Below are 22,668 nucleotides of genomic sequence, written 5' to 3' on the forward strand. Positions count from 1 at the left end.
AACCCACATTGCAGCTGAACTTTGTAGTCTATCTTAAGTATTCATTCAATTTTCCCAGGTTCTTTGTTCCCAAGGATTTCTACTCTTTTTGTTCCCAGCCTGGTAATTTCTAACTTGACAATTTTCTTCCAAATTGAGTATGTTACCTGGTGATTATTCCTATAGCGCAAGCTGGGGAATCCTTGAATCTTGGGAATTCCCTTCCTCAAAAGGCAATGGATACGGAATTTTAGTTAAAAATCACCCAACACCAGGTTATAGTCCAACAGGTTTATTTGGAAGCACTAGCTTTCAGAGCACTGATCGTTTTTCAGGTGGTTGTGGAGCATAAGATTGTAAGACTCGGAATTTATAGCAAAAGTTAACAGTATGATGTACCTGACGTTATATATTAAAAAAGACCTGGATTGTTTGTTAAATCTCTCATCTTTTAGAATGACCATGTTGGTTTCAGTTCTTTCATCTGTAAATCCCCGAACTTTTCTAAAGTTACATTCTCAAGTGAACTTTAATAATAGGTGCCATGTCGGCCCAGATAATGCATTGAAGGTGTGAAGTGCCTTGTGTGAATCTGTCTGTGCCCCAATGTTCTCACTGACTCTATGTATGAAAAGGGATTTACATGGACTCATGCAGTTTTTGAGAAAAATAAAATGTAATTCTGCAAGTACAAATTCACTTCACAAATGTGTGTGTGTGTGTGCGCATGTGGATGGGTGTGCGAGAAGAGGGGTGATAAGTATTTGTGAGAGTATGTGTGTGAATGTAAAGGGGTACAAGTCTGAGAAAGAGGGTGTGTGTGGGGGAGTGTATCAGCATGGATGTATGTGTGTGTCTCACACACGCACACTCCTCCAGACACGCACACACCTACCCCGCTCATACACTCACTTATACACTCCCACACTCATACCCACACACGTATCCCCTCACAGACCTACGCCCCTTTACACTCACTCACACACACATACTCATACCCCACCGCGCACGCATATCTGCACACATGCATATATAAGTTTGTGGGGTGAATTTGTACTTGCAGAAACATTTTATGTTGCTCAAAACTGCAGTTACAGAAAGAGTTATCCTGAAAGAGTTCCAGGATATTGACCCAGCAACATGTCATCATGAATCACATTGGCCTTCAATCCTGGTGAAAATGCTGACTAGCTACTCTTTAGATACACTTTGTTCTATGTTGGAAGTAAATGGGTGTTTTAAAGCATGAATCTTTACAACCTGACACTCTCGCCAGCTTTCGTGGACTGTCAAGTCTTTCAGTCTAAACACTTAACATGCTGCCTTCCTTTCCAAATGTGAATATTTTGCAACTCCTTCACAGCAAAACAATCTCGGCCACCTTTTAATCTCTATCAGCCAGGCCTGTTTTTAGACAGACTTTAAAGCAAGTCATATCACCATCTCCAAGGTTTTGCAGTTCCAAAACACAAGACTCTTGTCAGCTTTACAATTGTAATTGATGCAGGTGACTTTGAGCTTTCCTGGCAAGACCAGTAGGTTTGTTAGATATTAATATTAATTTGTGCTTAATTTTTCTTTTATTACTCCATTGTAGTTCAGTGTTCACTGCACTCTAGTTCACTCCACCTCAGTATGATTACCAGGTCAAACCAAGGAAGATTTAACCATTTTTTCAACAGTCAGTGTTGGATGAAAACATTTAGAGGCACAAGACCATTTCTGCCAAATGTTTGGGAAAATCCAAAGCTCCTCCCACTACCCAGCTCTCCCTCGCTTTGTTTCCTCTCTTTGCTTCATATGTTAAACATGTAGTTAGTCTACTTCTGAGTATTTCATGTAAAAAAGCATTCCAGCTGCAAGTTCACCGAGGTCACCTATTCTCTAGTGTAGCCTCTTACTAATGACTGTTTTAAAGTTACAAAGTTGCAATAAAAAGTAGGTTTTCCAGACAGAATGCTTGAAAAATGTCAGCCTTTATATGTACAGTTAACCTCTAACAGTAAATGGTGAGGAATGTAGAAGTAGACTTCAAACTATGTAGTGGGATGAAATGAGATCTATAAACTGTGCTACTGATTTTTATGATTTGGAGATGCCGGTGTTGCACTGGGGTGTACAAAGTTAAAAATCACAACACCAGGTTATAGTCCAACAGGTTTAATTGGAAGCACACTAGCTTTCGGAGCGACGCTCCTTCATCTGTCACCTGATGAAGGAGCGTCGCTCCGAAAGATAGTGTGCTTCCAATTAAACCTGTTGGACTATAACCTGGTGTTGTGTGACTTTTAACTGATTTTTATGTTCTTTTATATAAAAGATTATGAGGTTATCTAATTGTTAATTAAGATGAGAGGAGTTGAATGGGTTTCTTAGTTGACTTAGTTCTTTGAGGATGTGACTAGAAAAATTGATGAGGGTCGAGCTGTGGATGTGGTGTATATGGACTTTAGCAAGGCATTTGATAAGGTTCCCCATGGTAGGCTCATTCAGAAGGTCAGGAGGAATGGGATTCAGGGGAACATAGCTGTCTGGATACAGAATTGGCTGGCCAACAGAAGACAGCGAGTGGTAGTAGAAGGAAAACATTCTGCCTGGAAGTCTGTGGTGAGTGGTGTTCCACAGGGCTCTGTCCTTGGGCCTCTATTGTTTGTAATTTTTATTAATGACTTGGATGAGGGGATTGAAGGATGGGTCAGCAAGCTTACAGATGACACAAAGGTTGGAGGTGTCGTTGACAGTATAGAGGGCTGTTGTAGGCTGCAGCGGGACATTGACAGGATGCAGAGATGGGCTGAGAGGTGGCAGATGGAATTCAACCTGGATAAATGCAAGGTGATGCATTTTGGAAGGTCGAATTTGAAAGCTGAGTGCAGGATTAAGGATAGGATTCTCGGTAGTGTGGTGGATCAGAGGGATCTTGGTGTGCAGGTACATAGATCCCTTAAAATGGCCACCCAAGTGGACAGGGTTGTTAAGAAAGCATATGGTGTTTTGGCTTTCATTAACAGGGGGATTGAGTTTAAGAGCCGTGAGATCTTGTTGCAGCTCTATAAAACTTTGGTTAGACTGCACTTGGAATACTGCGTCCAGTTCTGGTCGTCCTATTATAAGAAAGATGTGGATGCTTTGGAGCGGGTTCAGAGGAGGTTTACCAGGATGCTGCCTGGACTGGAGGGCTTATCTTATGAGGAGAGGTTGACTGAGCTCGGACTTTTTTCATTGGAGAAAAGGAGGAGAAGAGAGGTATATAAGATAGTGAGAGGCATAGATAGAGTCGACAGCCAGAGACTATTTCCCAGGGCAGAAATGACTAACACGAGGGGTCATAGTTTTAAGCTGGTTGGAGGAAAGTATAGAGGGGATGTCAGAGGCGGGTTCATTAGACAGAGAGTTGTGAGAGCATGGAATGCGTTGCCAGCTGCAGTTGTGGAGGCAGGGTCATTGGGGACATTTAAGAGACTCCTCGACATACATATGGTCACAGAAATTTGAGGGTGCATACATGAGGATCAATGGTCGGCACAACATCGTGGGCTGAAGGGCCTGTTCTGTGCTGTACTGTTCTATGGGTACGGGAGGCCATTCAAGTGAGGAGAGCAAAAAGAAAGGTGGTACTGGTAGGTGACTTGATAATTAGGGGTACAGATAGCATCCTTTGTAAGCAGGATTGAGAGTCCTGCATGGTGTGTTGCCTGCCTGATGCCAAGCTGAAAGCACACCTTGAATTGGCTTGGGTGGTCACATGAAATTAAAATGAGTAAATGAGGAGGAGGGGAAATAGGTTCCTACAGCAATGTGTCCTTGATACAAGGAGACAAGCAATATTGGATTTAGGAATGAGGAAAAAGATGGATTTAATTAGTAACCAAATTGTGCACAAACCGTTATCAAATACTGATCACAACATGCTCGAGTTCAGTGTAGCATTTGAAAATGACAAGGATGAATCGGCAACTAGAAATTTGGATTTAGGTAAGGCTCTCTTTAATGAAATGAGACTGACACTGTCCACAGTAAACTGGGAAAATCTGTTATTGGGTAAAACAACTGAAGAACACAGATGTTTAAAGAAACACTTAATACAATGCAACCTGACAATGTAACCATTTTATACACTGAAAAAATTACTACATCACAAGAAAAAATTAAGTCATGGATAACTTTGAGACAAAGGACAGCATAAAACTAAAAGAAAAGCATACAAAACCACAGCGCAGATCCTGCTGAATGGGAAAGATACGAAGATCAGCAAAGCACCACAAAACATTTTGTGTAGGAATACTAAAAGGGATGATGAAAGGAAACGTGCAAGGAAAATGAAAATCAATAAGAAATGTTATAATTACATAAATGAAAAGTAGGTGGTCAGGAGCAATGTTGGCCCACTAAAGATTGAAAGTGGAGATATTGTTAATTTTCTTTAGATTAGATTCTCTACAGTATGGAAACAGGCACAGTCGCTCAGTGATTAGCACTGCTGCCTCGCAGCGCCCGGAACCTGATTCGATTCCAGCCTCGGACGACTGTCGTAGAGTCATACAGATGTACAGCATGGAAACGGACCCTTCGGTCCAACCCGTCCATGCCGACCAGATATCCCAACCCAACCTAGTCCCATCTGCCAGCACCCGGCCCATATCCCTCTAAACCCTTCCTATTCATATATCCATCCAAATGCCTCTTAAATGTTACAATTGTACCAGCCTCCACCACATCCTCTGGCAGCTCATTCCATACATGTACCACCCTCTGCGTGAAAATGTTGCCCCTTGGGTCTTTTTTATATCTTTCACCTCTCACCCTAAACCTATGCCCTCTACTTCTGGACTCCCCAACCCCAGGGAAAAGACTTTGACCAAATATCCTATCCATGCCCCTCATAATTTTGTAAAGCTCTATAAGGTCACCCCTCAGCCTTCGACGCTCCAGGGAAATCAGCCCCAGCCTGTTCAGCCTCTCCCTGTAGCTCAGATCTTCCAACCCTGGCAACATCCTTGTAAATCTTTTCTGAACCCTTTAAAATTTCACAACATTTTTCCAATAGGAAGGAGACCAGAATTGCACGCAATATTCCAACAGTGGCCTAACCAATGTCCTGTACAGCCGCAACATGACCTCCCAACTCCTGTACTCAATACTCTGACCAATAAAGGAAAGCATACCAAATGCCTTCTTCACTATCCTATCTACCTGTGACTCCACTTTCAAGGAGCTATCAACCTGCACTCCAAGGTCTCTTTGTTCAGCAACACTCCCTAGGACCTTACCATTAAGTGTATAAGTCCTGCTAAGATTTGCTTTCCCAAAATGCAGCACCTCGCATTTATCTGAATTGAACTCCATCTGCCACTTCTCAGCCCATTGGCCCATCTGGTCCAGATCCTGTTGTAATCTGAGGTAACCCTCTTCACTGTCCACTACACCACCAATTTTGGTGTCATCTGCAAACTTACTAACTGTGTACCTCTTATGCTTGCATCCAAATCATTTATGTAGATGACAAAAAGTAGAGGGCCCAGCACCGATCCTTGTGGCACTCCACTGGTCACAGGCCTCCAGTCTGAAAAACAACCCTCCACCACCACCCTCTGTCCTTTGAGCCAGTTTTGTATCCAAATGGCTAGTTCTCCCTGTATTCCATGAGATCTAACTTTGCTAATCAATCTCCCATGGGGAACCTTGTCGAATGCCTTACTAAAGTTGAAAAATGAGATGCTGGAAAAACACAGCAGGCCAGGCAGCATCCGAGGAGCAGGAGAATCAACGTTTCGGGCATAAGCCCTCCTTCAGGAAAGCCTTACTGAAGTCCACATGGATCATATCTACTGCTCCGCCCTCATCAATCTTCTTTGTTACGTCTTCAAAAAACTCAATCAAGTTTGTGAGACATGATTTCCCACGCACAAAGCCATGTTGACTATCCCGAATCAGTCCTTGCCTTTCCAAATGCATGTACATCCTGTCCTTCAGGATTCCCTCCAACAACTTGCCCACCACCGAGGTCAGGCTCACCAGTCTATAGTTCCCTGGCTTGTCTTTACCGCCCTTCTTGAACAGTGGCATCACGTTTGCCAATCTCCTGTCTTCTGGCACCTCACCTGTGACTATCGATGATACAAATATCTCAGCAAGAGGCCCAGCAATCACTTCTCTAGCTTCCCACAGAGTTCTCGGGTACACCTAATCAGGTCCTGGGGATTTATCCACCTTTAACCGTTTCAAGATATCCAGCACTTCCTCCTCTGTAATCTGGACATTTTGCAAGATGTCACCATCTATTTCCCTACGGTCTATATCTTCCATGTCCTTTTCAACAGTAAATACTGATGCAAAATATTCATTTAGTATCTCCCCCATTTTCTGTGGCTCCACACAAAGGCTGCCTTGCTGATCTTTGAGGGGGCCTATTCTCTCCCTAGTTACCCTTTTGTCCTTAATATATTTGTAAAAACCCTTTGGATTCTCCATTCTATTTGCCAAAGCTATCTCATGTCCCCGTTTTGCCCTCCTGATTTTCCTCTTAATTATACTCCTACTTTCTTTATACTCTTCTGAGGATTCATTCAATCTATCCTGTCTATACCTGACATATGCTTCCTTCTTTTTCTTAACCAAACCCTCAATTTCTTTAGTCATCCAGCATTCCCTATACCTACTAGCCTTCCCTTTCACCCTGACAGGAATATACTTTCTCTGGATTCTTGTTATCCCATTTCTGAAGACTTCCCATTTTCCAGCCGTTGCTTTACCTACGAACATCTGCCTCCAATCAGCTTTCGAAAGTTCTTACCTAATACCATCCAAATTGGCCTTTCTCCAATTTAGGACTTCAACTTTTAGATCTGGTCTATCCTTTTCCATGACTATTTTAAAACAAATAGAATTATGGTCGATGGCTCCAAAGTGCTCCCCCACTGACACCTCAGTCACCTGCCCTGCCTTATTTCCCAAGAGTAGATCAAATTTTGCACCTTCCCTAGTAGGTACATCCACCTACTGAATCAGAAAATTGTCTTGTACACACTTAAGAAATACCTCTCCATCTAAATCTTTTAACACTATGGCAGTCCCAGTCTGTTTGGAAAGTTAAAATCCCCTACCATAACTACTCTATTATTCTTACATTTAGCTGAGATCTCCTTACAAGTTTGTTTCTCAATTTCCCTCTGACTATTGGGGGGTCTATAATACAATCCCAATAAAGTGATCATCCCTTTCTTTTTTCTCACTTCCACGCAGATAACTTCCCTAGCTGTATTTCCGGGAATATCCTCCCTCAGCACAGCTGTAATGCTATCTCTTATCAAAAATGCCACTCCCCCTCCTTTCTTGCCTCCCTTTCTATCCTTCCTGTAGCTTTTGTATCCTGGAACATTAAGCTGCCAGTCCTGCCCATCCCTGAGCCATGTTTCTGTAATTGCTCTGATATCCCAGTCCCATGTTCCAAACCATGCCCTGAGTTCATCTGTCTTCCCTGTTAGGACCCTTGCATTGAAATAAATGCAGTTTAATTTATTCATCCTACCTTGTCCCTACCTGCCCTGACTGTTTGACTCTCTTCTGTTCTCAGCTGTACCCATCTCAGATCGATCTCTTTCCTCACTATCTCCCTGGGTCCCACCCCCCCACCTTACTAGTTTAATCCTCCCAAGCAGTTCTAGCAAATTTCTATTTCGGTGCAATCTGTCCTTCTTGTCCAGATCACTTCTACCCCAAAAGAGATTCCAATGATCCAAAAATGTGAATCCTTCTCCCATACACCAGCTGCTCAGCCATGCATTCATCTGCTCTATCCTCTATTCCTGCCCTCACTAGCTCGTAGCACTAGGAGTAATCCAGATATTACTACCCTTGAGGACCTCCTTTTTAAATTTCTGCCTAACTCCCTGTCATCTCTCTTCAGAATCTTAACCTTTTCCCTTCCTATGTCGTTGGTTCCAATGTGGACAATGATCTCTTGCTGGCCCCTCTCCCCTGTGAGAACATTCTGCACCCTCTCTGAGACGTCCTTGATCCTGGCACCAGGGAAGCAACACACCATTCTGCTTTTTCTCTGCTGGCCACAGAAACGTCTATCTGTACCTCGGACTACAGAATCCCCTAATACAATTGCTCTCTTGAAAGCCAACCTACCCCTCATTGCATTAGAGCCAGTCTCAATACCAGAAACTTAGCTGTTCGTGCTGTGTTCCCCTGAGAATCCATCACCCCCTACATTTTACAAAACAACATACCTGTTTGAAATGGAATATCCACAAAAGACTCCTGCCCTAAGTGCTGTCCTTTCTTACCCTTCCTGGAGTTAACCATCTATGTGACTGTATCTGAGACTTTTCTCCCTTTCCTATAACTGCCATCTATCATATACGGTTGGTGTTGCAAATTCCTCATCACTTCTATCTGTCTCTCCAACCGATCCACTCGATCTGATAAGATTCGCATCCAACAGCATTTATGGCAGATCTAATCCGCAGTAACCCTTAAACACTCTTTAAACTCCCACATCTGACAACAAGTACATATCACTGCAAAGGCCATTTTTACTCCTTCACAATCTACAGACCCAGAAAATAACACCGTCTTATTTCTCTGCAAACACTGCCCCAGGTTAAATTAATAGCTATGGCTTATATTTTAAGGTTAATCAAGAGACTTATCTCCAAAAACATATAATCAAGAAAGAACCCACTGTACTCACTACTGCAGCCTTTCTCTTGGACAGACTTAAAACAACAATTAACTTATCTGATTCTGTGCTGTGAACTTCACCCAATAGTTCCTCCAAGATTAGTTGTGAATTTCACCGTTTGTTAATTTTCCCAGATGCACTCCGATATGCAGCGATACATGAATTTAAACAGCAAAGGCGGTAACTGTGCAGGTTCTCTCTCTCTCTCTCCTACACTGTCCTCACCATGTACTTCCTTTGTCTGCTCTTCTCCCTTTTAAACTGCAATTGTTTTGACTTTTTTTTCCAAAGTTCCAAAACAATGCAACAGCATATAAAACAGTAATTGCTGTTCCTGGAATTCGAGGAAATCACCTCCAACACCTAAAATACCTCAAAAAAAAAAAAGGAGCAGCTCTTACAGCCAGAAATTTTTCCTGTCCTCCATCTTGGATTGCCCAGAATCCTCAGTCTCTGCGTGGGTTTCCTCAAGGTGTTCCGGTTTCCTCCCACAGTCCAAAGATGTGCGAATCAGGTGAATTGGCCACGCTAAATTGCCCATAGTGATAGGTGCATTAGTAGGGAGTAGGTGAATGGGTTTTGGTAGGTTACTGTTCGGAGGGTCTCTGTGGACTTGTTGGACTGAAGGGCCTGTTTCTGCACTGTAGGGAATCCGATCTAATGTAATCAGGCCCTTCGGTCCAAGAAGTCCACAGAGACCCTCCGAAAAGTAACCCACCCTACCCTATTCCCCTATCCTATATTTAACTCCTAAATAATGCACCTAACACGACAGGCAATTTAGCATGGCCAATTCACTTGACCAGAACATCTTTGGATTGTGGGAGGAAACCGGAGTACCCAGAGCAAACCCACGCAAACACTGGGAGTATGTGCAAACTCCATACAGGCAGTCGCCCGAAGCGGGAATCAAACCCGGGTTCCTGGCACTGTGAGGCAGCAGTGCTAACCACTGAACCACCGTGAGATATGTAAAATTGAGGCGACAGGGAAATGGCAGACATGTTGAATAATTACTTTGCAGTATTATTTATAATAAAAAGGAATCTACCTTGCCGTATGGAATGAGCTGCCAGAGGAAGTGGTGGAGGCTGGTACAATTGCAGCTTTTAAAAGGCATCCGGATGGGTATATAAATAGAAAGGGTTTAGAGCGATATGGGCCGGGTGCTGGCAAATGGGACTAGATTGGGTTGGGATATCTGGTCGGCATGGACGAGTTGGACTGAAGGGTCTGTTTCCGTGCTGTACATTTCTATGACTCTTAAGTTCTGAGGAAGCTAATAGTGGATTAGACACAGAATATTCAAAATTAACATAAGTAGAATATTGATAATGAGGAAATTAATGGTACTAAAGAGTGACAGATCCCCAGGACATGATGGTTTCCTTCTGAAGATATTAAAGGAAGTGGAAGGGGGGGACTTTGTAGATGTCCAGAGTTCTTTGGATTGAGGAGTTCCCGCTGGATTGGAAAATTTACATGTCACTCTGCTTTTATAAGAAGGTCAAAAGAGGAAAATGGACAAATTAGCCTAACATTTATGGTGAGAAAATTGTTGGGAGTCTATAATCAAGGATGAGGTAACTGAACATCTTGAAAATTTTCAGTTAATCAGGGAGAGCCAGCAAGGATTCATGACAGGTAGGTTATGCCTGACAAAACTCCATGAATCTCTTGAAGTGGTGACTAAGGTAATGGACAAGGGACTATCTGTGGATGCTGTTTTTATGGATATCCAAAATGCATTTGATAAAATCCCACATAAACTTTTAACCCATAGAACTGAGGGCAAGTTATTTACTTAAAGTCATAGAGTTGTGCAACATGGAAACAAACCCTTCAGTCCAACTCGTCCATGCTGCCCAGATATCAAATTAATTTAGTCCCATTTGCCAGCATTTGACCCATATCCCTCTAAACCCTTCCTATTCATGTAGCCATCCAAATGCCTTTTAAATGTTGTAATTGTACCAAACTCCTCCACTTCCTCTGGCAGCTCAATCTGTACATACACCATCCTCTGTGTGGAAAAGTTACCCCACAGTTTGCAGATGGTACCACTTTGGGTGGGAGGGTGCAGAGATCCTTCAGCATGATCTGGACAGGTTGAGTAAGGGGGCAAATCAATGGCAAATGCAGTATAATTTGGATAAATGTGAGGTTACTCACTTTAGAACAAAAGCAAGAAGGCAGATTATTCCCTGAATGGCTATAAATTGGATGAGGGGAGTGTGCAGTGGGACCTGGGTGTCCTTGTGCACCAGTCGCTGAAGGTAGGTATGCAGGTGCAGCAGGCAGTGTAGAATGCTATACAGGTTGCAGGGAGACTTGGATAAACTGCAGTACTGGGCTGAGGTGTGGCAAATGGAGTTCAATGCAGCTAAATGTGAGGTGATGCACTTTGGGAAGAATAACGGGAAGGTAGAGTACTGGGTCAATGGAACAATTCTTGGTAGTGTGGATGTGCTGTGGGATCTTGGAGTCCATGTACATAGATCCCTGAAAGTTGCCACCCAGGTGGATAGTGCTGTTAAGAAGGCATATGGTGTGTTTAGCCTCTCCCTGTAGCTCAGATCCTCCAACCCTGGCAACATCTTTGTAAATCTTCTCTGAACCCTTTCAAGTTTCACAACATCTTTCCGATCGGAAGGAGACCAGAATTGCACGCAACATTCCAACATCGGCCTAAACAATGTCCTGTACAGCCGCAACATGACCTCCCAACTCCTGTATTCAACACTGACCAATAAAGGAAAGCATACCAAATGCCGCCTTCAATATCCTATCTACCTACGACTCTACTTTCAAGGAGCTGTGAACCTGCACGCCAAGGTATCATTGTTTAGCAACACTCCCTAGGACCTTACCATTAAGTGTATAAGTCCTGTTAAGATTTGCTTTCCCAAAATGCAGTACCTCACATTTATCTGAATTGAACTCCATCTGCCACTTCTCAGCCCATTGGCCCATCTGGTCCAGATCCTGTTGTAATCTGAGGTAACCCTCTTCACTGTCCACTACACCACCAATTTTGGTGTCATCTGCAAACTTACTAACTGTACCTCTTATGCTCGCATCCAAATCATTTATGTAAATGACAAAACATAGAGGGCCCAGCACCGATCCTTATGGCACTCCACTGGTCACAGGCCTCCAGTCTGAAAAACAACTCTCCACCACCACCCTCTGTCTTCTACCTTTGAGTCAGTTCTCTATCCAAATGGCTAGTTCTTCCTGTATCCCATGAGATTTAACCTTGCTAATCAGTCTCCCATGGGGAACCTTGTCGAACGCCTTACTGAAGTCCATATAGATCACATCTACTGCTCTGCCCTCATGAATTTTCTTTGTTACTTCTTTAAAAAAACTCAATGTTTGTGAGATATGATTTCCCACGCACAAAGCCACGTTGACTATCCCGAATCAGTCCTTGCCTTTCCAAATAAGAGACATACAAGATGATCAGAAGATTAGATAACGGAGACAAAGTTATTTTTCCTAGGCTGATGAAATCAGCTTGTTCGAGGGGTCATAACTTCAAATTGAGGGGTAATAGATTCAAAACAGATGTTAGAGGCAGGTTCTCTGCTCAGAGTGTGGTAAGGGCATGGACTGTTCTACCTGCTAATGTAGTCAACTCAGCCACGTTCGGGAGATGTAAACAATCATTGGATAAGCACATGGATGATGATGGGATAGTGTCGGGAGACGAACTGAAAATAGTTCACAGGTTGGCGCAACGTTGAGGGCTGAAGGGCCTGTTCTGCGCTGTATTGTTCTATGTTCTATGCATGTTAGCCTTTGTTGCGAAATATTTCAAATACAGGAGCAGAGATGTGTTGTTCCAGTCGTAAAGGGCTTTGGTGAGGCCACACCTAAAGTACTGTGTGCAGTTTTGATCTCCTTTTCTGAGCAAGGTTGCTGCTTCACTCCAGAAAGAGCAGCAAAGGTTAACCAGGGATGGCGGGACTGATGTATGAGGAGATTGACTAGGTTAGGATTGTTTTCAGTGGAGTTTAGATGAATTAGAGAGATCTCATAGAGACTTATGAAATTTTAACAGGACTAGATAGAGAGGATGTTCCAAATGGTGGATAAGTCCAGAACCAGGGTCACAGTCTGACGATTTGGGTTAGACCACTTTGGGTGAAGAAATGTCCCCTCTTCTCCGTCCTAAGAGTGGTGAGCCTGTGGAATTCTTTACCACAGGAACTGGATGATGCCAAAACGTTGAATGTATTCAAGGGATGGCTAGATATAGCACTTGGGGTGAATGGGAGGTTATGGGGAGAAAGCAGGATTAGGCTGCTGAGTTGAACGATCAGCCACGATCATGATGAATGGCGGAGCAGGCTCAAATGGCCGTATCATAGTAATAGAAGCAGGAATAGGCCATTGGCCAGCTGAGCCTGCTCCGCCATTCATTAAGATCATGGCTGATCTATTTATTGTCTCAGCTCCTCCTACCTGCATTATTAATTTCCCTACCATGCAAAAACCCGTTCAACTATGTCTTGAATATGTTTATTGAAGCTGCCCCTACTGTTTCCTTGGGCAGAGAATTCCATAGATTCACTACTCTCTGGGAACAGCAGTTCCTCCTCATCTCTGTCCTAAATCTACTCCCTCTAATCTTGAGGCCATGTCCCCTAGTCCTAGTCTTGCCCACCAGCGGAAGCAACTTGCCCTATTCTATCTTATCTGTCCCTTTCATAATTTCGTATGTTTTTATAAGATCCTCTCTCATTCTTCTAAATTCTAGCGCATACAGTCCCAGATGGCTCATCCTCTTTTCATAGGGTCACCCCCTTATTTCCAGAATTAACCTGATGAACCTCCTCTGCATCGCCTCCAAAGCCAGTATATGTCAAAAGACCAGAACTGTGCACAACACTCAGGAACACCTGTACAATTGAACAGAACCTCCCTGCTCTTAAATTCAGTCCCTCTAGCAGTGAAAGCCAATATTTAATTTGCCTTACTCATTACCTGTTGCACCTGCACATCAATTTTTAGCAGTTAATGTGTTAGCATTCCTACGTCCCTCTGCTCAACAGCATGCTGCAATCTTTCATCATTTAAATAATACTCTGACCTCCAATTTTTACTTCCAAAGTGGATAACCTCACATTGGCCAACATTATACTCCATCTACCAGACTTTGCCCACTCACTCAATCTATCTAAATCTCTCTGCAGACCCTCTGTGCTCTGCACAGTTTGTCTTTCCATTCAATTTAGTGGCATCAGCAAACGTAGTTACGTTACACTCAGTTTCTTCTTCTTGGCGGCACGGCGGCTGTGGTACACACTGCTGCCTCACAGCGCCAGGGCCTCGAGTTCAATTCCACTCTCTGGCGACTGGCTGTGTGGAGTTTGCACATTCTCCCTTGTCTGCGTGGGCTTCCTCCGGTGCTCCGGTTTCCTCCCACAGCCCTAAGGTGTGTAGGTTAGGTGCATTGGCAATGCTGAATTGTCCATGGTGTTCAGGGATGTGTAGGTTAGTCAGGGGTAAATATCGGATAATAGTGTAGGAGAATAGATGTGGGTGGGTTACTCTTCGGAGGGTCGGTGTGGATTTGTTGGACCAAAGGACCTGTTTCCACGTGTAGTGATTCTAATTCAACTCATTTATATATATGATGAACAGTTGCAGGTTCAACACCAACCCCTGTGGCACCCTGCTCACCGCTGATCTCCAACTAGAAAAACACCCATTTATCCCAAATTTCTCCTTTCTATTGGTTAACCAGTCCTCTATCCATGCGGGTGTATTCCCCGCAACTCCATGCATTCTTATCTTATGGCCGCATCCTGCACCTGTCTTCTATGTTTCCGGTCTCCCTTTTAAATTCCCCCCACCCCCCAATGATCCGACATGGCGGGCTCGTCGAGAAAGTTAGGTGGCATGGTATCCAGAGAGAAAATAGCTAATTGGATTCAAAATTGGCTCAGTTGTAGGAAGCAGAAGATGATGGTTAACGGTTGTTTCTCAGACTGAAGGCCACAGGGGTTGGTGCTGGAACCTATGGTATTTGTTATTTACATAAATGATCTGGATATGAATGTACAAGGCATGATTAGTAAGTTTGCAGATGATACAAAATTAGAAGGTATAGTTGATAGTGAGGAAGCTTATCAAAAATTACAGAGAGATCTTGATCAGATGGGGAAGTTGACTGAAGATTGGCAGTTGTAATTCAATCGAGATAACTGAGGTTTGCACTTTGGAAAGTGAAACCAAGGTAGGACTTATACAGTAAATGGTAAGGTCATGAAGAGTATTGTGGAATACAAGTACATAGTTTGTTGAAAGCAGCGACACAGGTAGGCAGGATGGTGAAGAAGACATTTAGTCTGCTGGCCTTCATCGGTCGAGGCATTGAGTATAGGAGTTGGGACGTTATGTTGCCATTGTATAAGTTGTTGGTGAGGCTGCACTTGGAGTATTGTGTACAGTTTTGGTCACCCTGTTATAGGAAAGACGTAAATAAACTGGAACGAGTGCAAAGAAGATTTACAAGGATGTTACCAAGACCAGGAGGCCTGAGTTATTGAGAGAGGTTGGCCAGAATAAGACTTTATTCCTTGGAATGTAGGAGAATAAGGGGTGACCTTATTGAGGTGTATAAAATCATGAGGGGCATAGATCGGATGAATCCATATAGTCTTTTTCAGAGGGATGGGGAATTGAAAATTAGAGGGCAGAGGTTTAGGGAAAAATTTGAGGATCTAAGGTGCAACTTCTTCACACAGAGAGTGGTGCATATATAGAATGGGCTGCCAGAGAAAGAGGTAAAAACAATGACTGCAGATGCTGGAAACCAGATTCTGGATTAGTGGTGCTGGAAGAGCACAGCAGTTCAGGCAGCATTCAAGGAGCAGCGAAATCGACGTTTCGGGCAAAAAAAGAGAAAGAGGTAGGTACAATAGCAACATCTTAAAAATATTCAGATAGGTACATGGATGGGAGGGATTTAAAGGAATATGGACCAAATGCGGGCAATTGGAACGAACTGAGTGGGCGCCATGATCAGCATGGACCAGTTTGAGCCGAATGGGCCTGTTTCCATGCTATATTACTGTATGATGCTATGATTCTCACCTTAAACCTTTGCGCACTAGTTCTGGATTCCCCCACTCCAGGGAAAAGACTTTGTCTATTTCCCCTATCCATGTTCCACGTGATTTTATAAACCTCTATAAGGTCACCCCTCAACCACCGATGCTGCAGGGAAAATAGCCCCAACCTATTCAACCTTTCCCTATAGCTTAAGCCCTCCAACCTGGCAACATTCTTCTAAATCTTTTCTGAACCATTTCAAGTTTCACAGCATCCTTCCTATAGTAGGGAGACCAGAATTGAATATAGTATTCCAAAAGTGGCCTAACCCATGTCCTGCACAGCCACAACATGACCTCCCAAACCCATTCTCAATGCACTACCGTAAAAGGCATGCATACCAAATGCCGCCTTCGCTATCCTCCATCCAGTGTCTGGAATCCCTGTACTTAACTGGCAGCATCAAAACCAGAAACCTTGTCCTATTTTCTACCACCTCACCCTTCCTCATAAAGAGGCCCTTAACCAGTGGGCCACTGCAAGCACAGATCTAGCTAAGGATCAAATGGGTCACAATAGATTGAGAAATCAACCTGACACCTACTGGGGCCACCCAGCAAAAATTCTGTCCACTTTCCCTCAATACTGTATGACTCTATGACTCCAGCATTTATTGCCCAGAGGGGCAGTTGGGAGTCAACCACGTCGCTGTGGGTCTGGAGTCCCGTGTAGGCCCAGACTGGGTAAAGACGGCAGTGTCCTTCCCTACAGGGCATTAGTGAACCAGGTGGGTTTTTCCCAACAATGGTCATCACTGGGCTCTTAATTCCAGATTTTATAAAAAAAAATTTAAATTCCATGATCTGTCATGGAGGGATTTGAACATGAGACCCCGGAACTTGGCACCTGGATCAACAGCCCAGCGATAATGCCACTGGGCCATCACTTCTGCTTCATCCATGTTCCACCACTGTGCAATGATGTGTAGGTTTGGGTGGGTCACCCATGGGGAACTGCAGGGCTTGTGTTGGGGGATTAGGGTGGGTCTGGATTGGACGCTCTCCGGAGGGTCGGCATGGACTCGACTGGCTGAGTGGTCTGCTTCCGCACAGTCAGTTACAAACCTCCTCGAATCCCGACAAACATCACTGAATCAAAGAACTCCACTCCCTTCCGCTTCTGAGATCTCTCAATACCAAAACCAGTTGTACTCCCATAGTGTATTACCTTACACATTAAGCTGCATATGCCCGTTTAACTAATTACCATCGGGGGAGCAGTCACAGCATGTTTGAAATAGGCTACTGGGACAGTGATTAATCTAGTGCTAGATCATGAGGTTGGCAGGAAACAGTCTTTCAGTGACTATGCAAAAGTCTGTGCACCTGGTAACACTTCACTGTGGTTTCTGCAGTGGAGCAGCACAGAACAGAAATTGCTGGAGAAACTCTGGTATGGCAGCATCCTTGGGAAGAAAGCAGAGTTAACCTTCGGGTCCAGAACTTTTCTGTCAGTTCTGAAGTCACTAGACCCAAAACGTCCACTCCGCCTTCTCTCTCCACAGATGCTGCCAGACCTGCCGAGCCCCTCCAGCAATTTCCGTTTTTGTTCCAGATTTCCAGCATTTGCAATTGTTTTATATCCTGTATTTTTCTGTCACTGTTTGATGGGCACAGGATTATAGTGAGTTTGGCTAGAATTTGGCTGAGTGGCAGGTGATAAAAAGTAGGGATAATGGGTAGGTACTCAAATTGGCAGGATGTGACCAGTAGTGTCTCTCAACGATCTATGTTAGAGCCTCAATTATTCCTAGTATTTATTAACGGCTTGGATATTGGCATGGAAAGTCACATATCTGATTTGCTGATGATACAAAGTAAGGCAGCATTTAAGACAGTGTAGATGACAATGTAAAACTACAAAGGGATAATGATTGTCAAGGAGTCTAGCACACAGGTGCAGCAGGTCATCAGGAAGGCTATAGGGGTGTTGCCCTTTATTTCAAGAGAGTTGGAATATAAGAGTAGTGAAGTTTTATTGAACTGTACAAGGTGCTAGTGAGACCACATCTGGGGTGCTGAGAGTAATTTTAGTCCAATTATTTATTAGAGGCAGTTCAGAGGAGGTTATCTGGCATGATCCCCAGTATGGGGGGATTGTCTTATGAGCAAAAGGTTAAATAGATTGGAACACGACTCATTGGATTAAAAGAATGAAATCTGATTTCATCGAAACCTACAGGATTCTTAAGGGGCTTGACAGGGTCAATACTGAGAGGGTGTTTCCCCACATGGGAGAGTCGAGGACCAGATGGCATAGTCTCACATTCAAAGCGGTGTCAAGTTAAGATTGAGATAAAGAGGAATTTCTTCTGAGGGTTGAGAGTTTTTGTAACTCCTTGCCACTGAGCTATGGGGCAGAGACCTTGTGTATGACGCAGTAAAGGAATCAAGTTACAGGAAAACACAGCAAAGCGGAAATACGGAATGTCCAATTGGCCACGATCCTACGAATGGCAGACAAGGCTCATGGGGCTAATTCCTGTTTCCTATAATCTTTTAATGAATAGGCATAGCTATGGCAGATGGATTTCATAGAACATTACAGCGCAGTATAGGCCCTTCGGCCCTCGATGTTGTGCCGATCTGTGAAATTAATCTGATGCCCATGTAACCTACACCGTTCCATTATTATCCATATATATGTCCAATGCCAATTTAAATGCCCTTAACGTCAGCAAGTCTCCTACTGTTGCAGGCAGGCCATTCCACACCCCTACTACTCTCTGAGTAAAGAAACTATCCCTGATATCTGTCCTAAATCTAACAGTCCTCAATTTAAAGCTATATTCCCTGGTGTTAGCCTTCACCATCTGAGGAAAAAGGCTCTCACTGTCCACCCTATCTAACGCTCTGATTATACATCTCGATTGAGTCACCTCTCAACCTTCTTCTCTCCAACGAAAATGTCCTCCGTTCCCTCAGCCTTTCCTTATAAAACCTTCCTTCCATACCAGGCAACATGCCAGTAAATCCCCTCTGAACCTTTTCCAAAGCGTCTATAATGCATGACTAGAACTGTATGCACTACTCCATGTGTGGCCTTACCAGTGTCTTGTACACCTGAAGCATGACCTCATGGCTCCGAAACTCAATCCCCCTGCAAATAAACGCCAATACACCATATGCCTCCTTAACAATACTATCAACCTGGGTGGCAACTTTCAGGGATTTATGCATCTGGACGCCGAGATCTCTGTTCTTCTACACTGCCAAGAATTTTACCGAGAGCCCAGTACTCTGCACTCCTGTTACTACTTCTGAAATGAAATATCTCGCACTTTTCTGTATTAAACTCCATTTGCCACTTCTCGGCCCAGCTCTACATCTTATCTATGTCTCTCTCTAACCCACAACGTCCTTCAGCACTACCAACAACTCTCCTTACTTTAATGTCATCTGCAAATTTGCTAACCCATCCTTCAGTGCCCAACTCCAGATCATTTATAAAAATGACAAACAGCAATGGACCCAAAACAGATCTTTGCAGCACACCACTGGTAACTGAATTCCATGATGAACACTTCCCATCAACCACCATCCTCTGTCATCTTTTAGCTAGCCAATTTCTGATCCAAATCGCTAAATCACCTTCAATCCTGAAACTCAGTATTTTGTACAATAGCTTACAGTATGGAACCTTCTCAAACTCCTTACTGAAGTCCATATACACCGCATCAACCACTTTACCTTCATCCACCTGTTTTGTCACCTTCTTGAAGAACTCAATAAGGTTAATTACCTACCCTTCACAAAACCATGTTGACAATCCTTAATCTTAAATCCTTTCCAGCACTTTACCCACAACAGATGTAAGGCTCACTGGTCTATAATTATCAGGCCTATAATAATCAAGAGCGCTATTGGAATGCTGGTCTGTATATATCAAGAGGACTGGAGAACAATAATGCAGAAGTTATACTGAAGCTATACAAAACACTGGTTCAACCCCACTTGAGTACTAGGAGCAGCTCTGGGTACTACACCTTAGGAGGGATATATTGGCCTTTCATGAATCATTCCTGAAGAAGGGCTTATGCCGATTCTCCTGTTCGTTGGATGCTACCTGACCTGCGCTTTTCCAGCAACACAGTTTCAGCTTTCATGAATCATACCTGGACTTCAGGGGTTAAGGTTTGATGAGAAATTATGCACGTTAAGCCTGTTTTCTCTCTGGGTGATCTGATTGAAATCTTCCAGATAATAACAGAAAAAGACTACTTGCATTGCTTCGGGTTTCTAGAACGAGAGGGAAGAGTCTGAGAATTTGGGTCAGGCTGTTCAGAAGAGATTTGGGAAGCATTTCTACACACAGAGTGGTAGAGATTTGGAACATTCTTCCACAATGGCAATTGATGCAGGATCAGTTGTTAATTTTAAAACTGCGTTGGTTTTGTAAACAAAATGTTATGCGTAATGGGCCAAAGAGATGTATGTGGAGTTAGGCCACAGTTTAGCCATGATCTTGTGGAATGGTAGAACAGGCTTTAGGCACAGAATGGTCTACTCCTGTTGCTATGTTCCTAACTAGAAACTATCCCTTCGTTGGTGAATTCCAGAACATAAGGTCAATAAGGAGTGTAAATGGGTTGATGTACAGATTAGCTGGAATCTGATTATTGGTGGAGCAAGTTCAAGGGGCTTAATGGCCTGCTTCTATTCCTTGGATTCCTGAAGCTAATTTAACAACTCAGGAGGAATAGCTTCATGGGAATTCTAAGTGTTAACTCTAATTGTTGTTCTCTTGATCCTCTCAGGTGATTGATGAAAGTTTTGATGTGAAAGAAATGATTTTCAATGCAGAACGTGTCAGTGGAGAAGACAACATGGTATGAATAGCATCTCCTGGTCAGAAGACCCTGTGTGAAATTTGATTCAGATTATGGGATCTAGTTTATGTTTTTTCCTTTACTCATTTTTCCCAATGACTCCACCAGGTGTATCTGCTTTAGGAAGTAATGTTTTACTAATGAAATGGTGTACACTTCTGATGCAAAATCTTTGTGCTAAAAAAGGACTTGTAATAATGGATATGATTATTAGTCTGACTTGCCCTTTCTTGACAATTTCAACTAATTTTAATTACGCTCATGCTTAATTTGATCAAAGGTGTGCATTCATTTATTTTTCTCCTAGCATATAGCTAAAATAATAAATATTTGTGAAATTTGGAGAGAGCCATGATAGACTAATGTGCTAAATGTTTGTGCTTCTCCAGGACACTGATGGGAATATTCAAGATGGCTTCAGCTTAAGTAGCAGTGCTCTTATTGGCATGTTAGTGATCGCAGTTGCAGTAGCCACAGTAATTGTCATCAGCTTGGTGATGCTGCGCAAGAGGCAATATGGCACTATCAGCCATGGCATTGTAGAGGTGAGCAGTGTAAGCTGAATTAATATTGCATGTCTCTGTGTTTTGACGGTATCTTAATTTTGATTAAAGTTAAGGATGCCAGAAGAATCTCCCACTGGGAAGTGAAATATCCTGCCCATCCACAGCTTCTCCCTCAACAGAAACTCCAATCACCCACCATGCAATCCCCACACTTACACTGATCAACCCCACCTGCCTACCCTATATGCCCTCCCCACCCAACCTTTCTGTGCACACACACTGGTACCCAATGCTGAATTGTACGCTTTTCCCACATAGTACCCACTGATTATGGAATGGACTCTCTCACCAGCAATGGACTCTCTCACCAGCATCTCAGCATATAGCAATCCCAAGTCAATAATTACATTATCAGAGGTACCGTGAAGATGTTTGCTGATAAGTGCTCCCTGCTGGCATTGAATTATTTTGTTATGAGCCAGCCATTTCTTTGTTTCTCTAAGTGAGGTTCTGAATTTGTTGTATACTCCAGGCAAAGTAGAACTCAAAAGCTGTCATTTGGGGCTGCGTCATCTTGTACCACATCAACCCCTAATGTGTGTCTAAGACATCAGAAATAAAGGAAGAGTGCCACACACACAGCCTAACTCACTATCCTACACTCATTATGTAAAAGATCTGCCTGAGCCACCACACTAATCTGTGCATGGTGGGTGGTTGGAGTTGTGTGTTGAGGGGGAAGCTGTGTATGGGGCAGGAGCTCTGTGATACAACGTGGCAAAATATTTCACATGTAAAAGCTAGTTTGTTTTCAAGATATCTTAAGTATTGGATTTATTCAGTTCTGATTTCATTTGTATTGATATATTTAAGGTAGCTGCACAGGTATGAGAAATTATGGAGAATGTTTCCCTCCATTTACTTGTGTCAATAAAGACAAGTGAGTATATATTCTGTCAGGCAACACTAGATTAGATTAGATTACTTAGTGTGGAAACAGGCCCTTCGGCCAAACAAGTCCACACCGACCCGCCCAAGCACAACCAGACCCGTTCCACTACATTTACCCCTGCCCCTAACACTACGGGCAATTTAGCATGGCCAATTCACCTAACTTGCGCATGTTTGGACTGTGGGAGGAAACCGGAGCACCCGGAGGAAACCCACGCAGACATGGGGAGAATGTGCAAACTCCACACAGTCAGTTGCCTAAGGCGGGAATTGAACCCGGGTCTCCAGCGCTGTGAGGCAGCAGTGCTAACCACTGTGTCGCCTACAATTGGAGGCAAAAAAACAATTTGGAGAAATTCGAAATGAAAACCAGTAACGTTGGAAGTAGATAATATGGAGAAATGTTAACTATTTGGGAAGAGTTCTTCATAATTTAACCTGAAAACAAACAAAAATAACAACATTTGTTAGTGGAAGCAGGAGAATAAGGGGAATAATATTCTGAACCCCTGACATGTTAATTTAAGAAAAGATAAACAAGATATTTAAACTTTGGGCTCCAGTGGACTTGTTTTGTTGCGACTAAT

At 43.3% G+C, this 22,668-nt stretch overlaps 1 protein-coding gene across 3 annotated transcripts in view; it reads left to right on the plus strand.

Annotated features, from left to right (window-relative positions):
* Nucleotides 1–22,668, plus strand: part of aplp2 (amyloid beta precursor like protein 2) — a 223,946-nt gene that overhangs the window by 195,760 nt on the left and 5,518 nt on the right. For all 3 annotated transcript variants that reach the window (XM_043676955.2, XM_043676956.2, XM_043676957.2), the window contains 2 exons: nt 20,553–20,624; nt 21,014–21,169. In XM_043676955.2, coding sequence (XP_043532890.2) covers nt 20,553–20,624; nt 21,014–21,169 — 228 coding nt within the window. The remainder of the gene's footprint in view (nt 1–20,552; nt 20,625–21,013; nt 21,170–22,668) is intronic.

The sequence above is a fragment of the Chiloscyllium plagiosum genome, unplaced genomic scaffold, assembly GCF_037043375.1.
Source record: "Chiloscyllium plagiosum isolate Xiang-an unplaced genomic scaffold, Cpla_swu_hap1 HiC_scaffold_29, whole genome shotgun sequence".
Taxonomy (NCBI): Eukaryota; Metazoa; Chordata; class Chondrichthyes; order Orectolobiformes; family Hemiscylliidae; genus Chiloscyllium; species Chiloscyllium plagiosum.